We start from the raw sequence: 17,781 nt of genomic DNA, 5'->3' as shown, positions 1-17,781 counted from the left end.
AGCCTGCGCTCTAGAGCCCAGGAGCCACAACCTCTGAAGCCCGCGCACCTAGAGCCCGGGAGCCACAACTCCTGAAGCCCGCGTACCTAGAGCCCGTGCTCCGCAACAAGAGAAGCCACCGCTATGAGAGGCCCACGCACCGCAACGAAGAGTAGCCCCTGCTCGTCACAACTAGAGAAAGCCCGCACGCAGCAACGAAGACCCAACGCAGCCAAAATAAATAAATAAATTTTTTAAATAAATAAAAAATTTATAAATAAATAAAATTACACGAGGCTCACATTCTATTGTCACCGGACAGCACCATTCTGAACTCTTTTCCAATGTCACCCAGGCTTCTCAATGTCCTGGCTGTGAGGCCCACCCCGGGGTCTAAGCCTCATGAACTTTTCCTTGGAACTCTGCGAGAGCAAAGGACTCCATTCCACATAACCCCCAGATAGCGTGGGGTGGCGGGAAAAAAGTGCAGGCTTCTGGGTCACAGACCCAAGTCTAATCTGAGCTCTGTCCCTTAGAAGCTGCGCAATGCCAGGCACGTCAACCTAACCTGAGTCTTGTTCTCCCTGGCAGAGCTGGCTCAGGAAACAGAAGGAAGAAACAAAACATCAGGCACGTAGGAGGTGCCCAGTAGATAGCGACACCTTACTCCTTTGCCAGGTGGGACAGGCATGATTTAAGTGTCTGGCACACTAGCAGGGCAGAGCCTTATGCTCTATGCAAGGAGGCCTGGCCAAGGGGACCTATAATCTGGTCACTTCCAATAACTGTGCCCCTTGGCCAGAGACTGCATCTGCCCAAAGGAAGAGGCACCTTTTCTAATTCAGAGTAAGAGGCTGTCGGTCACCAAGCCGCATGCCCACAGGCCAGACAGGCTTCCTGAGGGCCCGAGAGTCCTAGGGAGTGGGATTCCCTGTCCCCGTGGGCCCAACGGGACAGCCCATGCCTGAAAGCCCCACCTGCAGAGCTGGAGATCTGGGCTCAGGCGCCTCTGCACTATCCCGCTTCCGCCCGCTGGCCCCTCACCTCCGGCAGGGAAGACACAGACTCAAAGCTCAGGCACTTCTCAGCGGTGGTTGGAGATCGGCTGCTGGGCCTTCGGCAGCTCTTGGGGTCTTCGGGCTCCCTGCGCCCCGTCCCCTGCAGCAAGCAGAGGGTCGTCGTCAGCTCCCAGGACAACGGGGAGCTGGTCCCTCCTGCATCCCAACCCTGGCAGCATCTCCTGAGCCCCAAAGGGGCTGGGCTGCGTTGAGATCCAGTGTTGGACCTGAGCCATTCCAGAGTCAGCCTGAACTGCCAGGTCTGGGGACTCAGAAATCCCTGCCAGGGGCTTCCCTGGTGGCGCAGTGGTTGGGAGTCCGCCTGCCGATGCAGGGGACACGGGTTCGTGCCCCGGTCCGGGAAGATCCCACATGCCACAGAGCGGCTGGGCCTGTGAGCCATGGCCGCCGAGCCTGCGCGTCCGGAGCCTGTGCTCCGCAACGGGAGAGGCCACAGCAGTGAGAGGCCTGCGTACCGCCAAAAAAAAAAAGAAATCCCTGCCAGGCATGCGGCTCCCTGTGTGCTGGCCTCTCCCCTCCCCCCACCGCGCCCCATTAGTCATGCCCATTGAGTAGCATGCTGGTTAGCACCCAGTGCTGGAACAACGAATGCCAGGGGCTCACCAGGGCGTGACAGTGAGCAAGGTGTTAAGAAGTGCTGATGGCAGGAAGGAAGGAACAAGGACGGAGGGATGAGAAGGGCAGGGGAGGGGACTCTTGGACGGGCATGCGCGTGCCAGGGGGCATGCAAGGAGGAAGGGGAGATCGAAGAGACACCTCACCATAGCGCCCCGGGAGAAAAGTAAAGCGTTGGCCCGATAGTGCCAGCAGTGGAGGGCGGCCAGCAGGGAGCTGGCAAAGTCGGCTACCTGCTCCGCCACTGCCAGGCTCTCCTCCTCCTCCTCCTCCTCCTCGCCTGGGGGCTCTGGCCCAGCCCCCTGCTCGCGGCCTTCATGCCCTGCCAGGTCCTCCAGGGAGACCTGAAAGGCCTGTTCTTCCTCCTCCTCCTCCCGGGCAGCCCCTTCAGCCTCCGACTGCAGGCCCCGAGCACAGGGGGGCTGTTCAAAGTCCAGGAGCATGCCAACACTGCCCGCATGCTGTTCAGAGCACAAGGCCCCCTCGTGACAGGCCTCGGGGCAGCCCCCCTCCTCCTGCAGCAGCTGGGGCTGGGGAGGCTTCACAGAGAAAGCCACATCTAGACCCCCCCACCCCGGTCTCCACTAGGCTCCCACGTGAAGCAGGGGGTTCTCGAGGTGGGAAGCTGGGACTGGGGTCTGCTCAGGAACTCAGGATCCAGAGAGGCCTGCCTGCCCCAGGGAGAGGGCAAAATGAGAGGATCCCGGCCGGGCCGGCCACCACCAGGGTGCCACTCCAGGAAAAGGGTACAGAAGGGTCCCCTGGGCAAGGGCCACGGCTTATTCATCTCCGTGACCCTCATGACAGAGCCTGGCGCACAGTAGGTGCTCGACAGGTGTTTGTTGAGTGAAGGAAGATGATGGGGGCTGACCTGGGCTGTCCCCCAAGGCTGTCCCGTGTGCCCCTGGTCTTACCTTCATTCCTGCTGCTCTGGCTGCTCTGCCACCACCAGGTCCCGGCACAGCGGCGAGGGGGAGGGGGAGCGGAGATCAGTAACCCGGAGAAAGAGCCCCCTCACAGAGGCCTGAGGCCCAGAGCCCCCGAGCGAGAGCGCGTCAGGGGCTCTGCTCCCAGAACCTTCACCAGGTCTCCCGGGCTTTCAAAGGAATGACTGACAGACCGGGAGCCGGGGGTGCAGAATGGCACGGTCACTCGCTCCTGCTGTCACCCAAGGGCAGAGAGACAAGGTGCAAGGTGTGCAGGGGGAGCCCGGACAGCAAGGGGTGAGGCCCACTTCCAGGGCAAAACGAGGCAGAATCCCCTCTGAACTGTCCGCGACGCCCACACCCTGCTGGTCGCCAGCTTCACCCTCTCACCCCTGCCCTAGAGCGCACCTTAAAGGGGGTGGTGCCTGTCCACCCCTCACTCACTCACCTTTCTCGCTGTGTTGCCTGAGCAGATGTCTGGATGGCTCTGGTGAGGAAAGCGAACGGGCAGTCAGAGCAGGCCTGAAGCAAACCGGCCTGGCCCTGGTCCCACGCTCACAGCGCCACACACCCATCATCAGCTCAAAGTCCACTCCAGCGGGGCCCCCCACAGCCCGAGGGCCTGAAGGAGGCTGCCCTCGCGACCAGCCCACAGGGAGACAGGGCCCGGGCCACTGCCCCCACCCGCCTGGGGACTCTGCTGTGACCCACAGCCAAGAAGCAGCCCCGCCCCCATCCTTGCGTTAGCACACAGCCCGGGGCCCTCAGCTCCGGGGCCACAGCCCCCTGCTGCCCCCTTCAGAATGACGAGCCTCTCTTGAGGGCCCTGGCTCCACCGCAAGCCCCACCTTCCTTCCCTGCACGGAGCACATCAGCACCTTAGCTACACCCAACGCCAAGCCCCTTCACAGCACCCCAGCTGGAAAGCAGAGGTCGCACCCGACTTTCTATGGCCCTTAAGGCCTGGCACCGTGAAGCCTCGCTGCCTGCTGGGGAGTGTTGCCCGGTTGTACAGGAGCTGACCAGGCTCTGAGGACAGAATACAAAACACATCCATTAGGCTGATGGTGTCAGCACCTCGCAACCCGCCTTTTCTGGGGACAGACCTGAGATAGGGAGGCATGTCTCAAGGAACCTGTCTACAGAACCTTGCCCTTAGCCCATATTGCCCTTGACGAACTGGCATTCAGTGGGAGGCCCACTATAAACTTGGAGCCACAAGGAAAGTCTACTGAGGTCTCTCAGCTGTTCCTGGACAGGAGAGCAAACTGAAGAACCTTTTTTCTAAATGTGCATGGGAACACACATACCTACACTCTATCTGCATCGAGGTAAGTAGATATCCAATTGTTTTTAGAGTGAGAAATACAAAATGCTCTTCTCTTTCATTTTAAAACTTGTAATCAAGAATATTTAATAAGCGGACTTCCCTGGTGGCACAGTGGTTAAGAATCCGCCTGCCAATGTAGGGGACACGGGTTCGAGCCCTGGTCCGGGAAGATCTCACATGCCACGGAGGAACTAAGCCCGTGCGCCACAGCTACTGAGCCCACGTGCCTAGAGCCCGTGCTCTGCAACGAGAAGCCATGAAAAGCCTGCGCACCACAACGAAGAGTAGCCCCCGCTCGCCACAACTAGAGAAAGCCCCGCGTGCAGCAACAAAGACCCAACGCAGCCAATAAATAAATAAATAAATAAATAAAAGAATATTTAATAAGTGACAAATGATGACACCACCACCTTACTTATCCATATAGTGTACTTATCTGTCCATCCCAGCTCTCTGGAAGTAGGAAGCAGAAAAGGCCCAGAGGCAGTCAGAGTAGATGGCTGAGAGCAGGCCCTAAAGCACTTCCACTGGCCTGTATCCCCCCTCTCATCCACTCACTGGCCTGCTTTTACACGTGCTTCTCGCACATTAAATCGATTAATTTCTAACAGAAGAGGGAAGAAGGAAGGGCTACTAAAGAAAAGCATGCCAAGACTGATAAGGAGAACTCTTCAGTGTAAAGATGGACACAACACCTCAATGCCAGCTGTCTCTATGGCAACCCACAGCCCCGCCTCCCCCCAAGGCCCCAGAGAATGGGGGCCACAAAGATGCTGCTACACCGACTCCAGAAAGGGAAAAGTTCAACTGTGTGGGCCTCCTCTATTTTATAAAGCTCAAGCGTATGGAGCATGTTTTAGAAAGATGTCTGTTTCATAACGATTAAAACTAAAACATGAAAACAAAACCCAACTCTTAGCGTTTACAGGCTAAAATCTCAGCCTTGTGGAAACCTGAGCTCTGAAGCGGATCATTTCCTGAGTGCCTTGCCTGCTGCAGTTTGGAAGCTGACGTTATGACAGGTAATGTTACTATTACCACCATCACCACAGTCCCTTACTGACTACCTCCACATGTCAGAAGCTTCCAGTTCAAAGCTATGGCAAGTTAAGGGGGAATGTTGGACAGAAGAATTATAGGAGAAGAAAGGAAAGGGGGGAATTCCCTGGCAGTCCAGGGGTTAGGACTCCGTGCTTTCACTGCCAAGGGCCTGGGTTTGATCCCTGGTCGGGGAACTAAGATCCCGCAAGCCAATTTGGGGCTTTTAACACACAGCACCGTAGAACTTTTGCAACCATGGCAAGTTTGCCTAGGGTTCGAGATCCATCAGCAACAATACCACACAAAACAAAAACACAAAAGCTTTCCAAAGACCGCTCAGCTCCACTCTCCAGAAGACCAAAGCCCGTACAGCAATCCACACAGCTGCTCAGAGGACCCGTGAGCCATGCCAATCAAACCCAACTCACCGTGGGGATCCCAGTCAGGACACATCTCCCATCACTCCTGAATCTTTCTCTCCAGGGGTCTCTGAGATGGTCCTCACCCCAACTCCCACCTCATGTGTAAGTTTGACAAGTGCCTGGCCGAAGCCAGATCCATCCCTGGGCCTCGACGGAAGGCGAGGGTAAAAACCGAGGCAGAAAACACACACATGCACCACTACGAGAGCCGAGAATAAAAGCAAGGTTTTCTCGTTTCAACAGACGAGTCACTCCGATACCTCCAAGTACCCAGCAGCAAAAGCTGTCATGAAAGAAAACCCAGGAAAGCAGAACTTTTCCCTGAGACCCAAGGTAAATACTTCCTGTCTGGATTTGGTGGCACTTGAAATCTAACTCACTTTCCCCACGTCCTGCCTCTGCTCTGTTCCAGAACTGGGCTGGGGACCATCCATGACGTCTGAGCGTTACTCTGGCTGCCGCCCACTATCTAAGGTTTTGATCGCAGAGGAGCTAAGAAGGGGGGCCTTGGAAAAGGAGGGCTGTCCAGCCCTGGGTAGGCAGGAAGGGCCCAGAGGGGCCTGGTGGAAGGCAGGATGCTACAGACACACCCCATTTACCCTCCTTCCTGCCCTTTCCCAGGATTTCCGGAGGGTGAGAGCCAGCCCCAAATGCTGCTGCAGAAGGTTCCCCACATGGTCAAGGGTCCTGGAAAGAAGCCTCTCTGCCCGCACAGCCCCTGCCTTACCAGACTGCCGGCGCCCCTGATGCACATGGGTGGACGCCTCATCCTGGGAGGCCTTCTTCAGGCGCTCTGGGCTGTGGCGGTACCGATTGGGATCTGCACCCAAGAGAGACAACCAGGCCTTTGGGATACTATCACCCTTGGCGTGGACTCTGCCCATTCCTGACCACAACTCTGCTGCCCAGCCGAGCTCCAGGGGCCACAAGACTCCAGAGCTCCCCCCTCTTCCATCTTCCGTCCTCTTCCATCCAGGAGCACGAGGCAGAGTCCCAGCCACCAGCAGCACTGAGCCCTAGTCTTGCAGTAGACCCCCAGTCCTGACAGAAGGAGCCTCCCCACCCTCCCTGCTCTCTGGAATGTAAGTATCAGGCAAAGCTTCCTCAGGTCTGACCTAGAGATGTGCACCGTTAGGGACAAGGCAGGCAGAAAGGGTACACTTACAATAGGAATCCATTTCCAGGATGGCTTCTTTGGCCTGGAAGGGAAAGGAAACCCACCGCGTTGCTACCTCGGTACGTGCCGTTTTCTCCCTTGGCCCAAAGACTCACTCTTGCTGCACCAAGGGCCGTGGCATCCGCTGAACTGATCCCCACTGTCCAGTGGGGCCAACGTCCAGAAGGCGAGGCCCCCGTGGACCCCGGAGCTGGTTCTGAGGGACCCTCTCCCTGTACCCCATCAGAAGCCCTGGGAGCTCACCTTCTGGGGGATGGTGGTGTGGTGGTTCTCCAAGATGAGCCTCTTGATGTGGTGAGTCCAGCTCCGTTTCTCCTCCACAGTTTTGGCCTGGGAGGACCCGAGGGAGAGGGTGCGGGGGTTATCATGACAGGCCTGAAGCCATCCAGCGTGCACTGGGCTTCTGCCAAGGAGGGCAGAGGCCAAAGAGGGCCTGTGCTGGGGGCTCTGTGAGGTTACCTTGACTCCTCAGCACAAGCCTGAGAGGTGCCCACAACGACCTCTCCCTTGCAGAGGGAGACTCTGAGGCTCGTGCCGCCGCGCGAGGGGGCGGGTTCTGTCCCCAGCCCGCGCCCCAGCCCGCCCCTCACCTGGATGTTGTACTGCTGCTTGCTGTGCTTGTAGTGTGTGACGGTGAAGCACGGGGATTCTCTGGTGCTCTCGATCAGCATCAGGGAGGAGCACTGGGGCAGAGGGAGAGGGCAGTCAAGCACGAGGCGGGGAGCTGACCTGGGGCCCCAGCCCCTCAAGACCATCTGGGGGGGCAGGGAGAGTAATCTTGAAGGGTGGAGCTGCGTCCACACCAACCCGGGGCCCAGTGAAGGCGACACGGAGTGGAGCCCGGCCGTTGGGACGGTGGGAAGGGGGCAGAGGAGATGGCGGTGGCCTCGTTACCGGGATGTGACCCTTGTAGACAAAGTGATCTCCCCGCTTCTTGGTGATGAGCAGTGCTTTGTCAAAGAGGAAAAAGGTCTTCTCGTTGCGCACACGGTGCACGCGGAATGTGCCCTCCAGGACGAGCTCCCCATAGGTGGTCAGGTCTGGCCCCTTCCAGTTGATGAGCAGAGACTGAATCTCCTGCAGCAGCGAATCCCCGACCCCCAGGGTCAGGGTGCTCGAGACCCTGCTGGGAACCACACAGGGCCCCAGGAGCCACCGCCTGGGTTCTGCAGAGACGTGCTGCACCAAGGGCTCCCCCCAGAGTAGCCCATCCTCACCGACACCACCCCTCAGCTCGCATTCCCTCTTCCAAACCCCGCCCCACCCCTGCCTGTCCCTCCAGCTACCGGCCCCAGAGCACCTGGAGCCGGACTGCGTGCTCATGTCTCCTCTTCATGTCGTTGATGTACCAGGCCACGCAAGTCATGGTGTCAATGGCATCCTCTACCACCTCAAAGCCGTCCTCTTCTTCATCAAAATGTTTGGCGATTTCCTGTGTGGGAGACAGGGGCTTAGGCAGCCCAGATTCAAGGGCCCTGCCCCTCCCTCAGGCCCCTGTGGACTCGGGAGGACCCTGGGGTTACCTGGAGTAGCAGGTGGTACTTGAGGATGCGCTGGACTGGCTTTAGGAGGTAGGAGCCCAAGGGCAGCGAGTGCTGCAGCAGCTCCTGCCGGTCCCGAAAAAATTTGGCCTGCTGCTTGTCCTGCATGCACTCGGTGAGGGCGGCCACTGAGCTGGGAGTGGAGGAAGGGGCCGTCACCAGGGGAAGGCCTGCGTGGCGAGGTGGGGTGCTCTGGACTCGCCAAATGGCTCTGCTTCCCCTCTCCACCCTCACTACTCACTTGGGGTAGTTGTTGCAATACTGGGTGTAGATATCAAACTCTTGGCTCTAAAGAAAGACCAAAATTAGTAATTTCAGGGAGACTCCCGTTTGACTATAAACCTGGGTGTATCAAACACATGCCCCTGGCCCCCAGAGCACACTCTCCCCGAGCATCTGCAGGGCCATCTCTGTGCCCATCTGTCTCGGACATGCCGTCCACCCAGCAGTCCCTGGCTCCACCCCAAAGGCCCTTCCTATCTGAGGCCGGGCACTCAGCCCTTCCCCTGGAGAGAGGCCCCCAGCAAGGCAGGATGGAGGCAAGGACCCCGCCCTTCTTACCCTTTCCACAAAGCAGCTAGCCACAGCCACCGGGTCACTATTGCAGCTGTCCAGGTCTCTGAGTAGCTGGCTGGGTAAGGGGAGAATGGTCATCAGACACCGGACCGCTCGCAGCCTCCAGTCACCACTACACCCCCTCCCCACCCTCCTGGTGCCCACACACACGCCAGCCCTGGTGTCAGCGAGCCCTGCCCGGGGCAGCCAACACAGAAAGTATCCAGCACCACTGCAAAGGTGGGGGACAAAAAAGAGCCATGCGTTCCACAAGCAGGAGAGGGAGAAGGGACACCAGTACCCACCTCGGGAGGGGACACAGCTCCTCTGCAGGCAGGGGTCAAACACACAAAAGCAGACATTAAAGGGGGAAGGAGAGAGGGGGAACTCGCAAAGAAACCAAGGCCCCCAGTTCAGAAGGATGAAGGAAAGGGGAGAGACAGGGTGAGTCTCCCAGCACTGCTTGTTCTTAAATGGGGGCTCTAGAGGAAACCCCAGTGCTCCCCCTGCCTTCCCCTCCTGTGCTCCTCTTTGCCCAACCCCCCCCACCCCCCGCCTAAGTCTCACCTCCGTCTGCCCTCCCAGCTTGACCAGCACGAAGTCCCTCTGCCCATCTTAAGGCGCCTGGGGTAAGGTTCCTCCTATCCTATCAATACTGTCCCCACAAGTTCTGCTCCTCCGGACCAGTGCCCTCTCTCTGGGGAGTCTGGGGGCGCCGGGAGCCACTCATGTGTGATCTTCGTGGAGCCCCTTTGCCCTGAAGCAGCCCCTCGCCAGGCCTCGCTCGGACTCCCTCATCACGCTTTGCCTGGCTTGTGTGTTCCCCTAATGGGTCAGATCACCTCCAGGGAGCCCCGACTTCCCACGGCATCAGTGGGAAGGTGGAGGAGAAACGAAGAGATCTGCACTGGGGGACCAAGATGAGAGGGACAAAGGGGCCACGGAGGGACAGGGGAGAGCACATCACATGCAAGGGTTCAGCAGTCCCCTGAGGGGCGCTGGCCCAGGCTGGACCCAACATGAACACGGCCTCAAATGAGCACATCAGCCCCAGGGCAGACGGTCCCACAGGCCCCCTCTCCTGCAGGGAGCTAACTATACCACTGTACAGGGATGGACCACCCTTCCCCACCCTCAGAGATCAGACCCTGGCCCACGTGTCACAGCCCACGAGACCAGGGACATCCGGGGCTCCTCCCTAGGCCCTGAGATGGGCCTCACAGGCAGAACATGGTGCATGTCAGGCCCGCTCCATACCTGTTCAGTGCGTAGATGCTTTCTATGTTCCCAAAAAGGGCACTGACTTGCTCCGGGTTCAGCAGCCCAGGCGTGTCAATGATCTTCAAGAGGTAGTCCTGCGTGGAGTGAGGCGTCAGGGCCCAGCCCCCCAGGCACAATCCTGTCCCTTCCCGTCTTCCCTCTTCTCCCCCAGCCACACCTCATTTCTGTACTGCATGTTACAGCTACGACACCATTTCACAGACATCATCTACTGTACTGGGTTGGATAATTCCCCCTCAAAATTAATATCCACTTGGAACCTCAGAATGTGACCTTATTTGGAAATAGGGTCTTTGCAGATGTAATGATTAAGGACCTTGAGATGATACCATACTGGATTTAAAGTGGGCCCTAAATTCAGTGACTGGTGTCCTTATAAGAGGGCACAGAGAAGGCCATGTGAAGACAGAGGTGGAAACGGGGGTGATACACCTGCAGGCCAAGGAACACCAAGGGTTACCAGCAACCTCCGGGAGCTAGGAGAGCCCTGGAACGCACCCCCCCCCCAGAGCTTCCGGAAGGAACCAACCCTGCCAGCATCTTGATTTTTGACTTCTGGCCTCATAAACCAGGACAGGATAAACTAATGCGCCTTAAGCCACAGTTTGTGGTTGTCTGCTAGGCAGGCCTAGGAAATGAATACACCTCCCTCCGCAGGGCAGAGAGCTCCCTCCCACGGTCACCTCGCCCAGTGCGCCTCCCAGTGTGAAGCACACGTACATGGCCCTGCATCTTCAATTTATGGATGAGGGACCTGAGGCTGGGCGCTGTGGGGGTGGTTTACGCAGGTGCCCAAGACCCCGTAAGCAGGAAACAACAGGGCAGGAATCTGGGCGCGGGCCAGGTGGGGTCCAGAGCCAGTTTCTTCACTGCGGTTCAGTCTCCGCTAAGCACAGTTGTCCCCGCTCCCTATCAGGGGTGCCTACGCCCCGAGCATCTGCGGGAAGTTCTGCTGGCCCAAGCTGCTGATCGGACCCCAAGTCATAAGGCAGCGTGAGCAGCCAGTGGCTTCCCGGGGCCAGAGCCGTGAGGCCTCCCCACTACTCCATGGGAAGCACCTCCTGGAGACAAACATGTCAGGGACAACTTTCCTTCCCTGGGTGGAAGTAGGTTTATGCGCGAGAGCTGGGCCACCCGAAGCCAGAGGCCAGCCCCAGCCCCAGAGGAGAGGGTGGTCCCCTCCCAACCTTAGCTCCGAAGCCCCGCGGGGGGCGAGGGGTGAGCCTCACCTCTACGATGCTGCGCAGGTCCTGCACGTACGTGCGCTCCGTTTCCACGATTTCCCGCACTACTCGACCCACGTAGCTGAGCTTGTGCGCAGGCGCTACCGACGCCCGGCTGTTGAAAGGGGACAGGGGGCCCCTCATGCTCAGCCAGCTGCTGGAATTGTTGCTGGGGAGACGCCGGCCGCGCGGGGAGCCGGCCCCGTTCTTGGCCGAAGCCTCGGAGCCGCTGGGCTCCTCCATGGCCCCGCGGCTGTCACGGGAGGAGCCTGACGAGGAGGTGGTGGAGGTCAGGCTCACGGGCCGCTCCTGGCTGCCATCTTGGTGGAGCGAGGCAGAGACGGGCATCCTTGCATTGCTGCCTGGTGGGGGCGCTCCAGAGAGGTTCTGGGCGGGACAGACAAAGGGCAAACCTCTGGAATCCTTGCAGAAACAGAAAGTAAAAGGGTGGCTGCCAGGGGCTGGGGGAGGAGGGAATGGGGAGTTAGTGTTCAATGGATACAGAGTTTCAGTTTTGCAAGATAAAGTTCTACGGATGGCTGGAGGCGAAGGATGCACAACAATGGCAATGTACTTAAGACCTCTGAACACTTAAAAATGAGAATTTTATGTTATGTGTATTTTACCACAATTATAAAAGCAACAGCTCAGAATCTCAAGGAGGCCCCTGCCTTCAGACTGTATGAGCATCTGCAAGGATGCCCAAGTGACATTCCTGCCTGACTGCAACCGCTCCACCTCCGTCTTTCCCACGGTGGACCCCATCCAGTAACAATAAAGGGCTCAGAAAGCTGAGGCCCCAGAAAAGCAGAGAGGGTATCTCTGCCAGAGCAACGGTCCGGGGTGCCTTGTGATGGAATCCGAAGCCCAGTGCCTCTGCTCCAGCAAAGTACCGAGCTTCCCAGAGCCTCAGCTTCGGCCGTGCCCCGGAAGATGCAGTGACCTGCTGGATGTACAGCTCTGAGCCTGATGCCCAGCACAGAGCAACGGCTCCATAAACCATCAAAACAGTGTCAAAAAGCACTTCCCGGGGCTTCCCTGGTGGCGCAGTGGTTGAGAGTCCGCTTGCCGATGCAAGGGACACGGGTTCGTGCCCCGGTCCGGGAAGATCCCACATGCTGCAGAGCGGCTGGGCCCATAAGCCATGGCAGCTGAGCCTGCGCATCCGGAGCCTGTGCTCCGCAACGGGAGAGGCCACAACAGTGAGAGGCCCGCATACCGAGGGAAAAAAAAAAAAAAGCACTTCCCAAGTGTCCACCTGTCAAGGATCCGGCTCTTAACAATCGACGTGCCAGAGGGTAAGATGCTCCCCAGGATGGCAGAATCTCTGGGGCCACCAGGGGCTTCACCATGAACCTGAAACCTTCTGGATACCCACGGAGAAGGCAGAGGAGATGATACAAAGGCTGAACCCACATTACCCCCCCTGCCCCCAGCTCCAGCCCCCTGTACAGGTCCCTGACTCACCCTGGCTCCAGGGGCACAGGAAATTCCCCAGGGCTGAGCCACCGGTGAGTCTCCCTAAGTTCCCTTCAGCACAGCTAGATCTAGATCAGGGCAGCACAGCAAGCAGGAAACTGTTCCCAGGTGAGGCAAACATAGCCTCAGGTGGACTTTATTCCCTAAGCAGATGGTGTGGCTCACAGGCAGGCCAGCCTGGAGCAGCAAGTCTGTGAAGGTGGGGTGGTGGCTGTGGGCTTTGGGAAGGTCAAGGACGCTCCAGCCCCATCCCAGAGCGCCAGAGCTCACCAAGACCACTTTCCAGAATGTTCACTTGATTGCTGTTTCCATAGGAAAAATGTTCTAGAGCGTCCCTCTCACCTCTACTGCCCCAAAGACTTCCACCTCTAGTTCTAAGGATCAGAAGCTACTAGATCACAGGCTAGAGCTATGAGAAGGGTCTAGAAGGTACCATCACTCTGGCAGCCTTGAATTTGCCCCCTGGTTTTCTGTGCCTGTGCCCCAACCTGGAACCAGTGTCCCTACCTGTGCCAGCGCCCTTGGGCTCTGGCTTTGGCAAATGTTCTCTCTGCCTGGCCATTACTCCCTCCGCATCCACCCCACGCCATACGGCCCCCCAACCTGTGTCACTTATACCAACCCTTGGGTCTCAGAAGCCACCCCCCATACATCCCCAGAAACCAAACCTGGGGGCCCCTTCTATGTACTCTTACAGCACCCCAGGGCTACCCCTATTGTAGCACTCTCTGTGTGAGACCCCCTGCCCTAGGCTGTAAGTGACCTAAGGGCAGGGGCCTTAAAAGGTGATCTGGCAAGTGGATAATGTACCACTACCGAGCTAAAATCAGGAGCACTGAGACCTGTTTGCCATGCACGCTAGCCCAGCAAGAACCCTCTCAAGCACAGCAATTTCACTGCATGTCTCAGCTGGGGGACGGGGTCACCTCCGAGGTACTCTATGTGAGCCTCTCATTTTGCAGATGAGGACACAGTGGCAGCACTGGGGCCAGTCCAGAGTTCTCCCTCCCTCTAGGTGCAATGAAAGGATTAATTAACAGGATCATCTTGGTGAAACTGAGCATCTCAGAGGAGAGCCCCTTGGGAAATGCAGCACCACTGCTTTTTCCTACCTCCTCAAAAGAGCCTTTAAGATTAACCAGCTAGTCATTTCTACCCACCTGTGGCGTGTCATTTCAGCACAAAGAGAGACAAAGACCCAAACTCCGCCCCAGCCCTTAACCCCAGCCCTGTGGGACTCTGGTGTCCTTCAAGGCACGTGCACTGTCAGGCACACCGCAGCCCCTCCACCCCTTCTCCCCCTCAGCCCCCCAGGCCTGTCAATCCCAACTAGAACAATGGGGTAGGGACTTACGACCTAAAACCTTTCCCAGATCAAACCTGGGATCAGTCAGCCCCTATGGGGATGCTAAACGGAAAAGGCCCAAGTCCCTAATGGATTTCACAGCTGGTCAGGTCACGGCCTTAAAGTGAAGGATTAGTCACAGCCACACACCCCACACACACACACACACTCTCAGGGAGATTTATCTCTAAAGGGTACCTTCTGAGGGTCACTCTTTAGGGGCCCCATTGCCATAGGGTGCAACATAAGCACACTTCAAAAGCCCAGGAACTAAAACATCTTTTCTATTCGGAGAAATTTTCTCTGGTTGCACACAGACATCTGCCTGCAAACCAAGATCATGTTTTCAAAGTAGTGCCCATGCCCAAATCCTCCTGGGGTTAAAAGAAAGCATAATGACTAACAGCTAAAAATGTTCCAAGTGCTGTAGACATAACAAGACCTTTTTATCTCATAACATTTCTATGAGGTCAGTACTATTATTATCCCCATTTTACAGATGCAGAAACTGAGGCCACAGAAGTAGCATGCGGTAGAGCCTGGATTTGGACTCAGGCACTCAGGCTTCAGTGTGCATGCTCTCCTGCCCCTGCCCGCTGCTGGCTGCCTCCCTGATGGATTTCACAGCAGCTAGAACCGCAGCAAACGATTAGTCACAGTCCTGGATGCCATGGCTTTGCCTCAGCATAAGCCACGGGGGACATATTAAGACATAAAAGTCAGGGCTTTTAACGTGACATTTCACTTATCCCACAAAGGCCAATGGAGGTTAAAAAAAAGAGAGAGAGAGAGAGAGAGCCTTAAATAGCCTTAAGATTCCTTAAGGCTATTTCTAGACCTCCTACTATGTGACATTTGCCCATTTACCCTTTCCTTGGAACAATGTAGAAAAATACAGATTCCAGGTCAAAGGACTACAGGTCATGGAGAGGGGAAGAAGCACGAGGGCATAGGGATCGGACTGTAACTGCTCGGATGACAAGAGAAGCCCTACAGTGACCAGGAGACCTAGGATCATGAGGCGCTCTCTCTCTCCCCCCGCCCCTCTCTCTCGCTCTCTATCGCTCTCGCTCTCGCTGGAAAAGAACACAGAGACCCAGAAAGGCAGGGATGAACAGCAAATGGGGCAGTGAGAGCAGACACGGCAGAGTCCAAGTGGGACTGTTAGCAGACACCATTAGACAGAGAGGGAAAAGGGACATCACACCTAATGTGAGTGCACTCTGGTCCTAAAAGCCCAATCCAACCATTACTGTGTGTGTAGTTCAGGCTCCCAGAGACGGCGGAAGCACCGGCCCACGTGTTCCTGGGCGGAGGCAATCTTTCCTTCCTCTCCACGGAGCATCACCCCATATGGTAAGATTCACCCCAAAGACAAGATTAGAACTCAGGTCTTCAAACTCATCTTGGAAGACACTGTCCGCTGGGGCAGTGCGCGCCGAGAGAAAGTTAACAGACAGCAGTCAGATGTCCACGCCCACCCCGTTCCGTCACACTAGTCTCCAGTTCCCTAAGTATCGCTCCGCAGTGACCTCTTCCATCTTTCAACACAAATCAATCCAGTCAATCATCAGTCAGTGAGTCAGTCTTCTAGAAAACTCTGTATCTCCCACACCTGGGAAGCTCTCTTTGATAGGGTCCTGTAGGACCTTTCTGATAAGCTGCTTTCTGATAAGACCTTCCCAATAAGCTGCTCAAACACGCACCTTTAAGGGTTGGGGCACAGGAGAGGGAGATCAGTTTCCTTTTTTTTTTCTTTAATAACTTTTTCTAAGTTTAATCCACACCCTTCCTCCACCCACACCTCTCCAGGTTATTGGCTCCACCAACGGGGACCTTCCCTGAACATCCCCGGGCAGGAACGCAAGCAGGCTGCAGCAGGCCCCTTGGATTCCCAGCACAGCTGACCGGGGCCAAGTCCCACATCCTCCTCCGCCCCGCGAGGCCTCAGCACCGTGCCCCCAATCTGACCTAGCCTCCTGCCTCCAACAGAAAAAAATGACGATCCAAACCCCACCATAGCCCCCATGTTCCGTCTTCAAGCCTCTTGTCACTAAGGCTGTAGGACCCTGCTCCCTGAGCCCACCCCCAGCTTCAGAAAGAACGGTCCCAGAGGGGAACTCACCTGGAACCTTCCGGAGAACCTCTGCTTCTCTGGTCCTAGGGAGTCCCCAGGGCTCAGCAACACTCCCTTCCGGCCCTCCTTCGGGGGCTACTGGGCTGAGAAGGCAGGAGACCGGGAGGAGGCTGTGCAGGCCGGCGCCCTGGAGACGCCCCAGAAAACATTTTGGTTCGGAGAGGCTGGGTCCAGGTGCGGAGGCGGCTGACGTCATCCTTTCACCTACCCCGCTTTGCCCCACACCCAAGAGGCGGAGCGCCACACCTGCTCTGGAGGTGGGCGGGGACTGAGAGAGGGGTCTCCCCCAAAGGCAGCTGCTCCAAAGTCCAGGGAATCACCAGGTACCGGCAAGCGGGCCAAGTCCTTCCCTGCTCGGGGGGCTGCATGCTGCGCGGCCCTCCTTCCTGACCTTCTTTCATCTCCCAACTACCGACACCTGCTAGATATTCCAAAGGCTCTCCAAACAGGGGCAGCCACAGGCCTCTGACTTTCCCCCTAACCCCTCAACTGCACTGTCAGGATCTGCTCAGAGAGGGTACCAGAAGGAAGCAACAGAGAAAAGCTACAGCTTTTCCAGACAAACAAGGCAGGAGCAATGTGAACTTCCACAGAGATCTCACCCTGAGATCCTGAGCCCCGCTGTGCTCTACACACACACACACACACACAGACACACACACACAGACACACACACACAGACACACACACACACACACACACACACACACACACACACACACACACACACACACACACACACACACACACACCTCAGCACCACTCCAGACACACTGCTGCCCAGCGCTGTCCCCACAGAAGCTGGGCTCTCTAGGGTCTGTTCCTACGGCTCCCCCGGCCAGCAGATGGTGAGTAGAGCTGGCTGAGGTCATACCAGCTGAGGACACCCCTCACCACACCATCGAGGCTTTCCTGGGGATGGGGAGGGTCCCTGAGAGGGTCTGGCCTTTGCCCCTCTCCTTCTGACCCTCCTGTCCCTCCCCAGAGACTCAGGGGCCCGGGCCCTACGCACCCTAAGGGAGGGCAAGGGAAGGCTCCCTAAGGACTGACTGTGTTCAATGTGAGCAACGTGGCTGCCACAGAGGCTGTGCAAAGTGTGACCAGGGTTTCTGGGCCACCCAAACCCAGGCCAGCTGGCTCAAGTTCATTTTCCCTCGTGAATTCCTTTTGCTACCACCCAGGAATAGCAGGGGCCACCAAGTGTGGTGGAAGGAAAGGCTCTGGTTGCCAATGGAACCTTCCCACCTGAATTCTGGGAGGGAGTCTGGACACACAGACTGAAGTCCAAAAAACTCCCTCGGCCTAGCCTTGGAAGGAAAGGAAAGCCCCTGGCATCTTGTTTCAGTGGGAGGACCACTCACCCACACCTCACTGTCCCCACCACCCACAAGCTCAACCACTGCTCATGTTGCTTCTCAAACCTGGAAGGTGTCCTAGACATTCTCTCCCTACACAAATTTGGTCAAATCATCTCCCTCAGAAAGGCCTCCCCAACCATCACCAACCCATCCAACACACACACTATTGCAAACTGAATAATGCTTCTCCCCCAAGAATATGCACATTCTAATCCCTGGATATAAGGAACCTATGCACGTTACCTTATATGGCAAATGAGACTTGCAGATGTGATCAAGTTAAGGATCTTGAG

At 57.0% G+C, this 17,781-nt stretch overlaps 1 protein-coding gene across 16 annotated transcripts in view; it reads right to left on the bottom strand.

The window, feature by feature from the left end:
- PLEKHG3 (pleckstrin homology and RhoGEF domain containing G3) overlaps nt 1-17,781 on the bottom strand; it is a 42,703-nt gene that overhangs the window by 4,330 nt on the left and 20,592 nt on the right. For 5 of the 16 annotated variants that reach the window (XM_033424691.2, XM_049706368.1, XM_049706367.1 and 2 more), the window contains exons 2-17: nt 11,176-11,556; nt 9,923-10,020; nt 8,672-8,741; nt 8,352-8,398; nt 8,093-8,243; nt 7,870-8,001; nt 7,464-7,646; nt 7,160-7,324; nt 6,813-6,899; nt 6,558-6,591; nt 6,120-6,212; nt 3,539-3,628; nt 3,048-3,086; nt 2,588-2,607; nt 1,820-2,134; nt 1,024-1,137 (exon numbers count right to left, since the gene is read on the bottom strand). In XM_033424691.2, the coding sequence (XP_033280582.2) occupies nt 1,024-1,137; nt 1,820-2,134; nt 2,588-2,607; nt 3,048-3,086; nt 3,539-3,628; nt 6,120-6,212; nt 6,558-6,591; nt 6,813-6,899; nt 7,160-7,324; nt 7,464-7,646; nt 7,870-8,001; nt 8,093-8,243; nt 8,352-8,398; nt 8,672-8,741; nt 9,923-10,020; nt 11,176-11,517 (1,980 nt within the window). In that variant the 5' untranslated portion in view covers nt 11,518-11,556. Of the gene's footprint in view, nt 1-1,023; nt 1,138-1,819; nt 2,135-2,587; nt 2,608-3,047; nt 3,087-3,538; nt 3,629-6,119; nt 6,213-6,557; nt 6,592-6,812; nt 6,900-7,159; nt 7,325-7,463; nt 7,647-7,869; nt 8,002-8,092; nt 8,244-8,351; nt 8,399-8,671; nt 8,742-9,232; nt 9,893-9,922; nt 10,021-11,175; nt 11,557-16,118; nt 16,581-17,781 lie in introns of those variants that run through there. The other 11 variants (XM_033424893.2, XM_033425010.2, XM_033425301.2 and 8 more) reach the window with 9 other exon arrangements.

This window comes from Orcinus orca, chromosome 2 (assembly GCF_937001465.1).
Source record: "Orcinus orca chromosome 2, mOrcOrc1.1, whole genome shotgun sequence".
Taxonomy (NCBI): Eukaryota; Metazoa; Chordata; class Mammalia; order Artiodactyla; family Delphinidae; genus Orcinus; species Orcinus orca.
The sequence above is the reverse complement of the archived record's forward strand: the minus strand, read 5'-3'. Positions and strand labels throughout refer to the sequence as shown.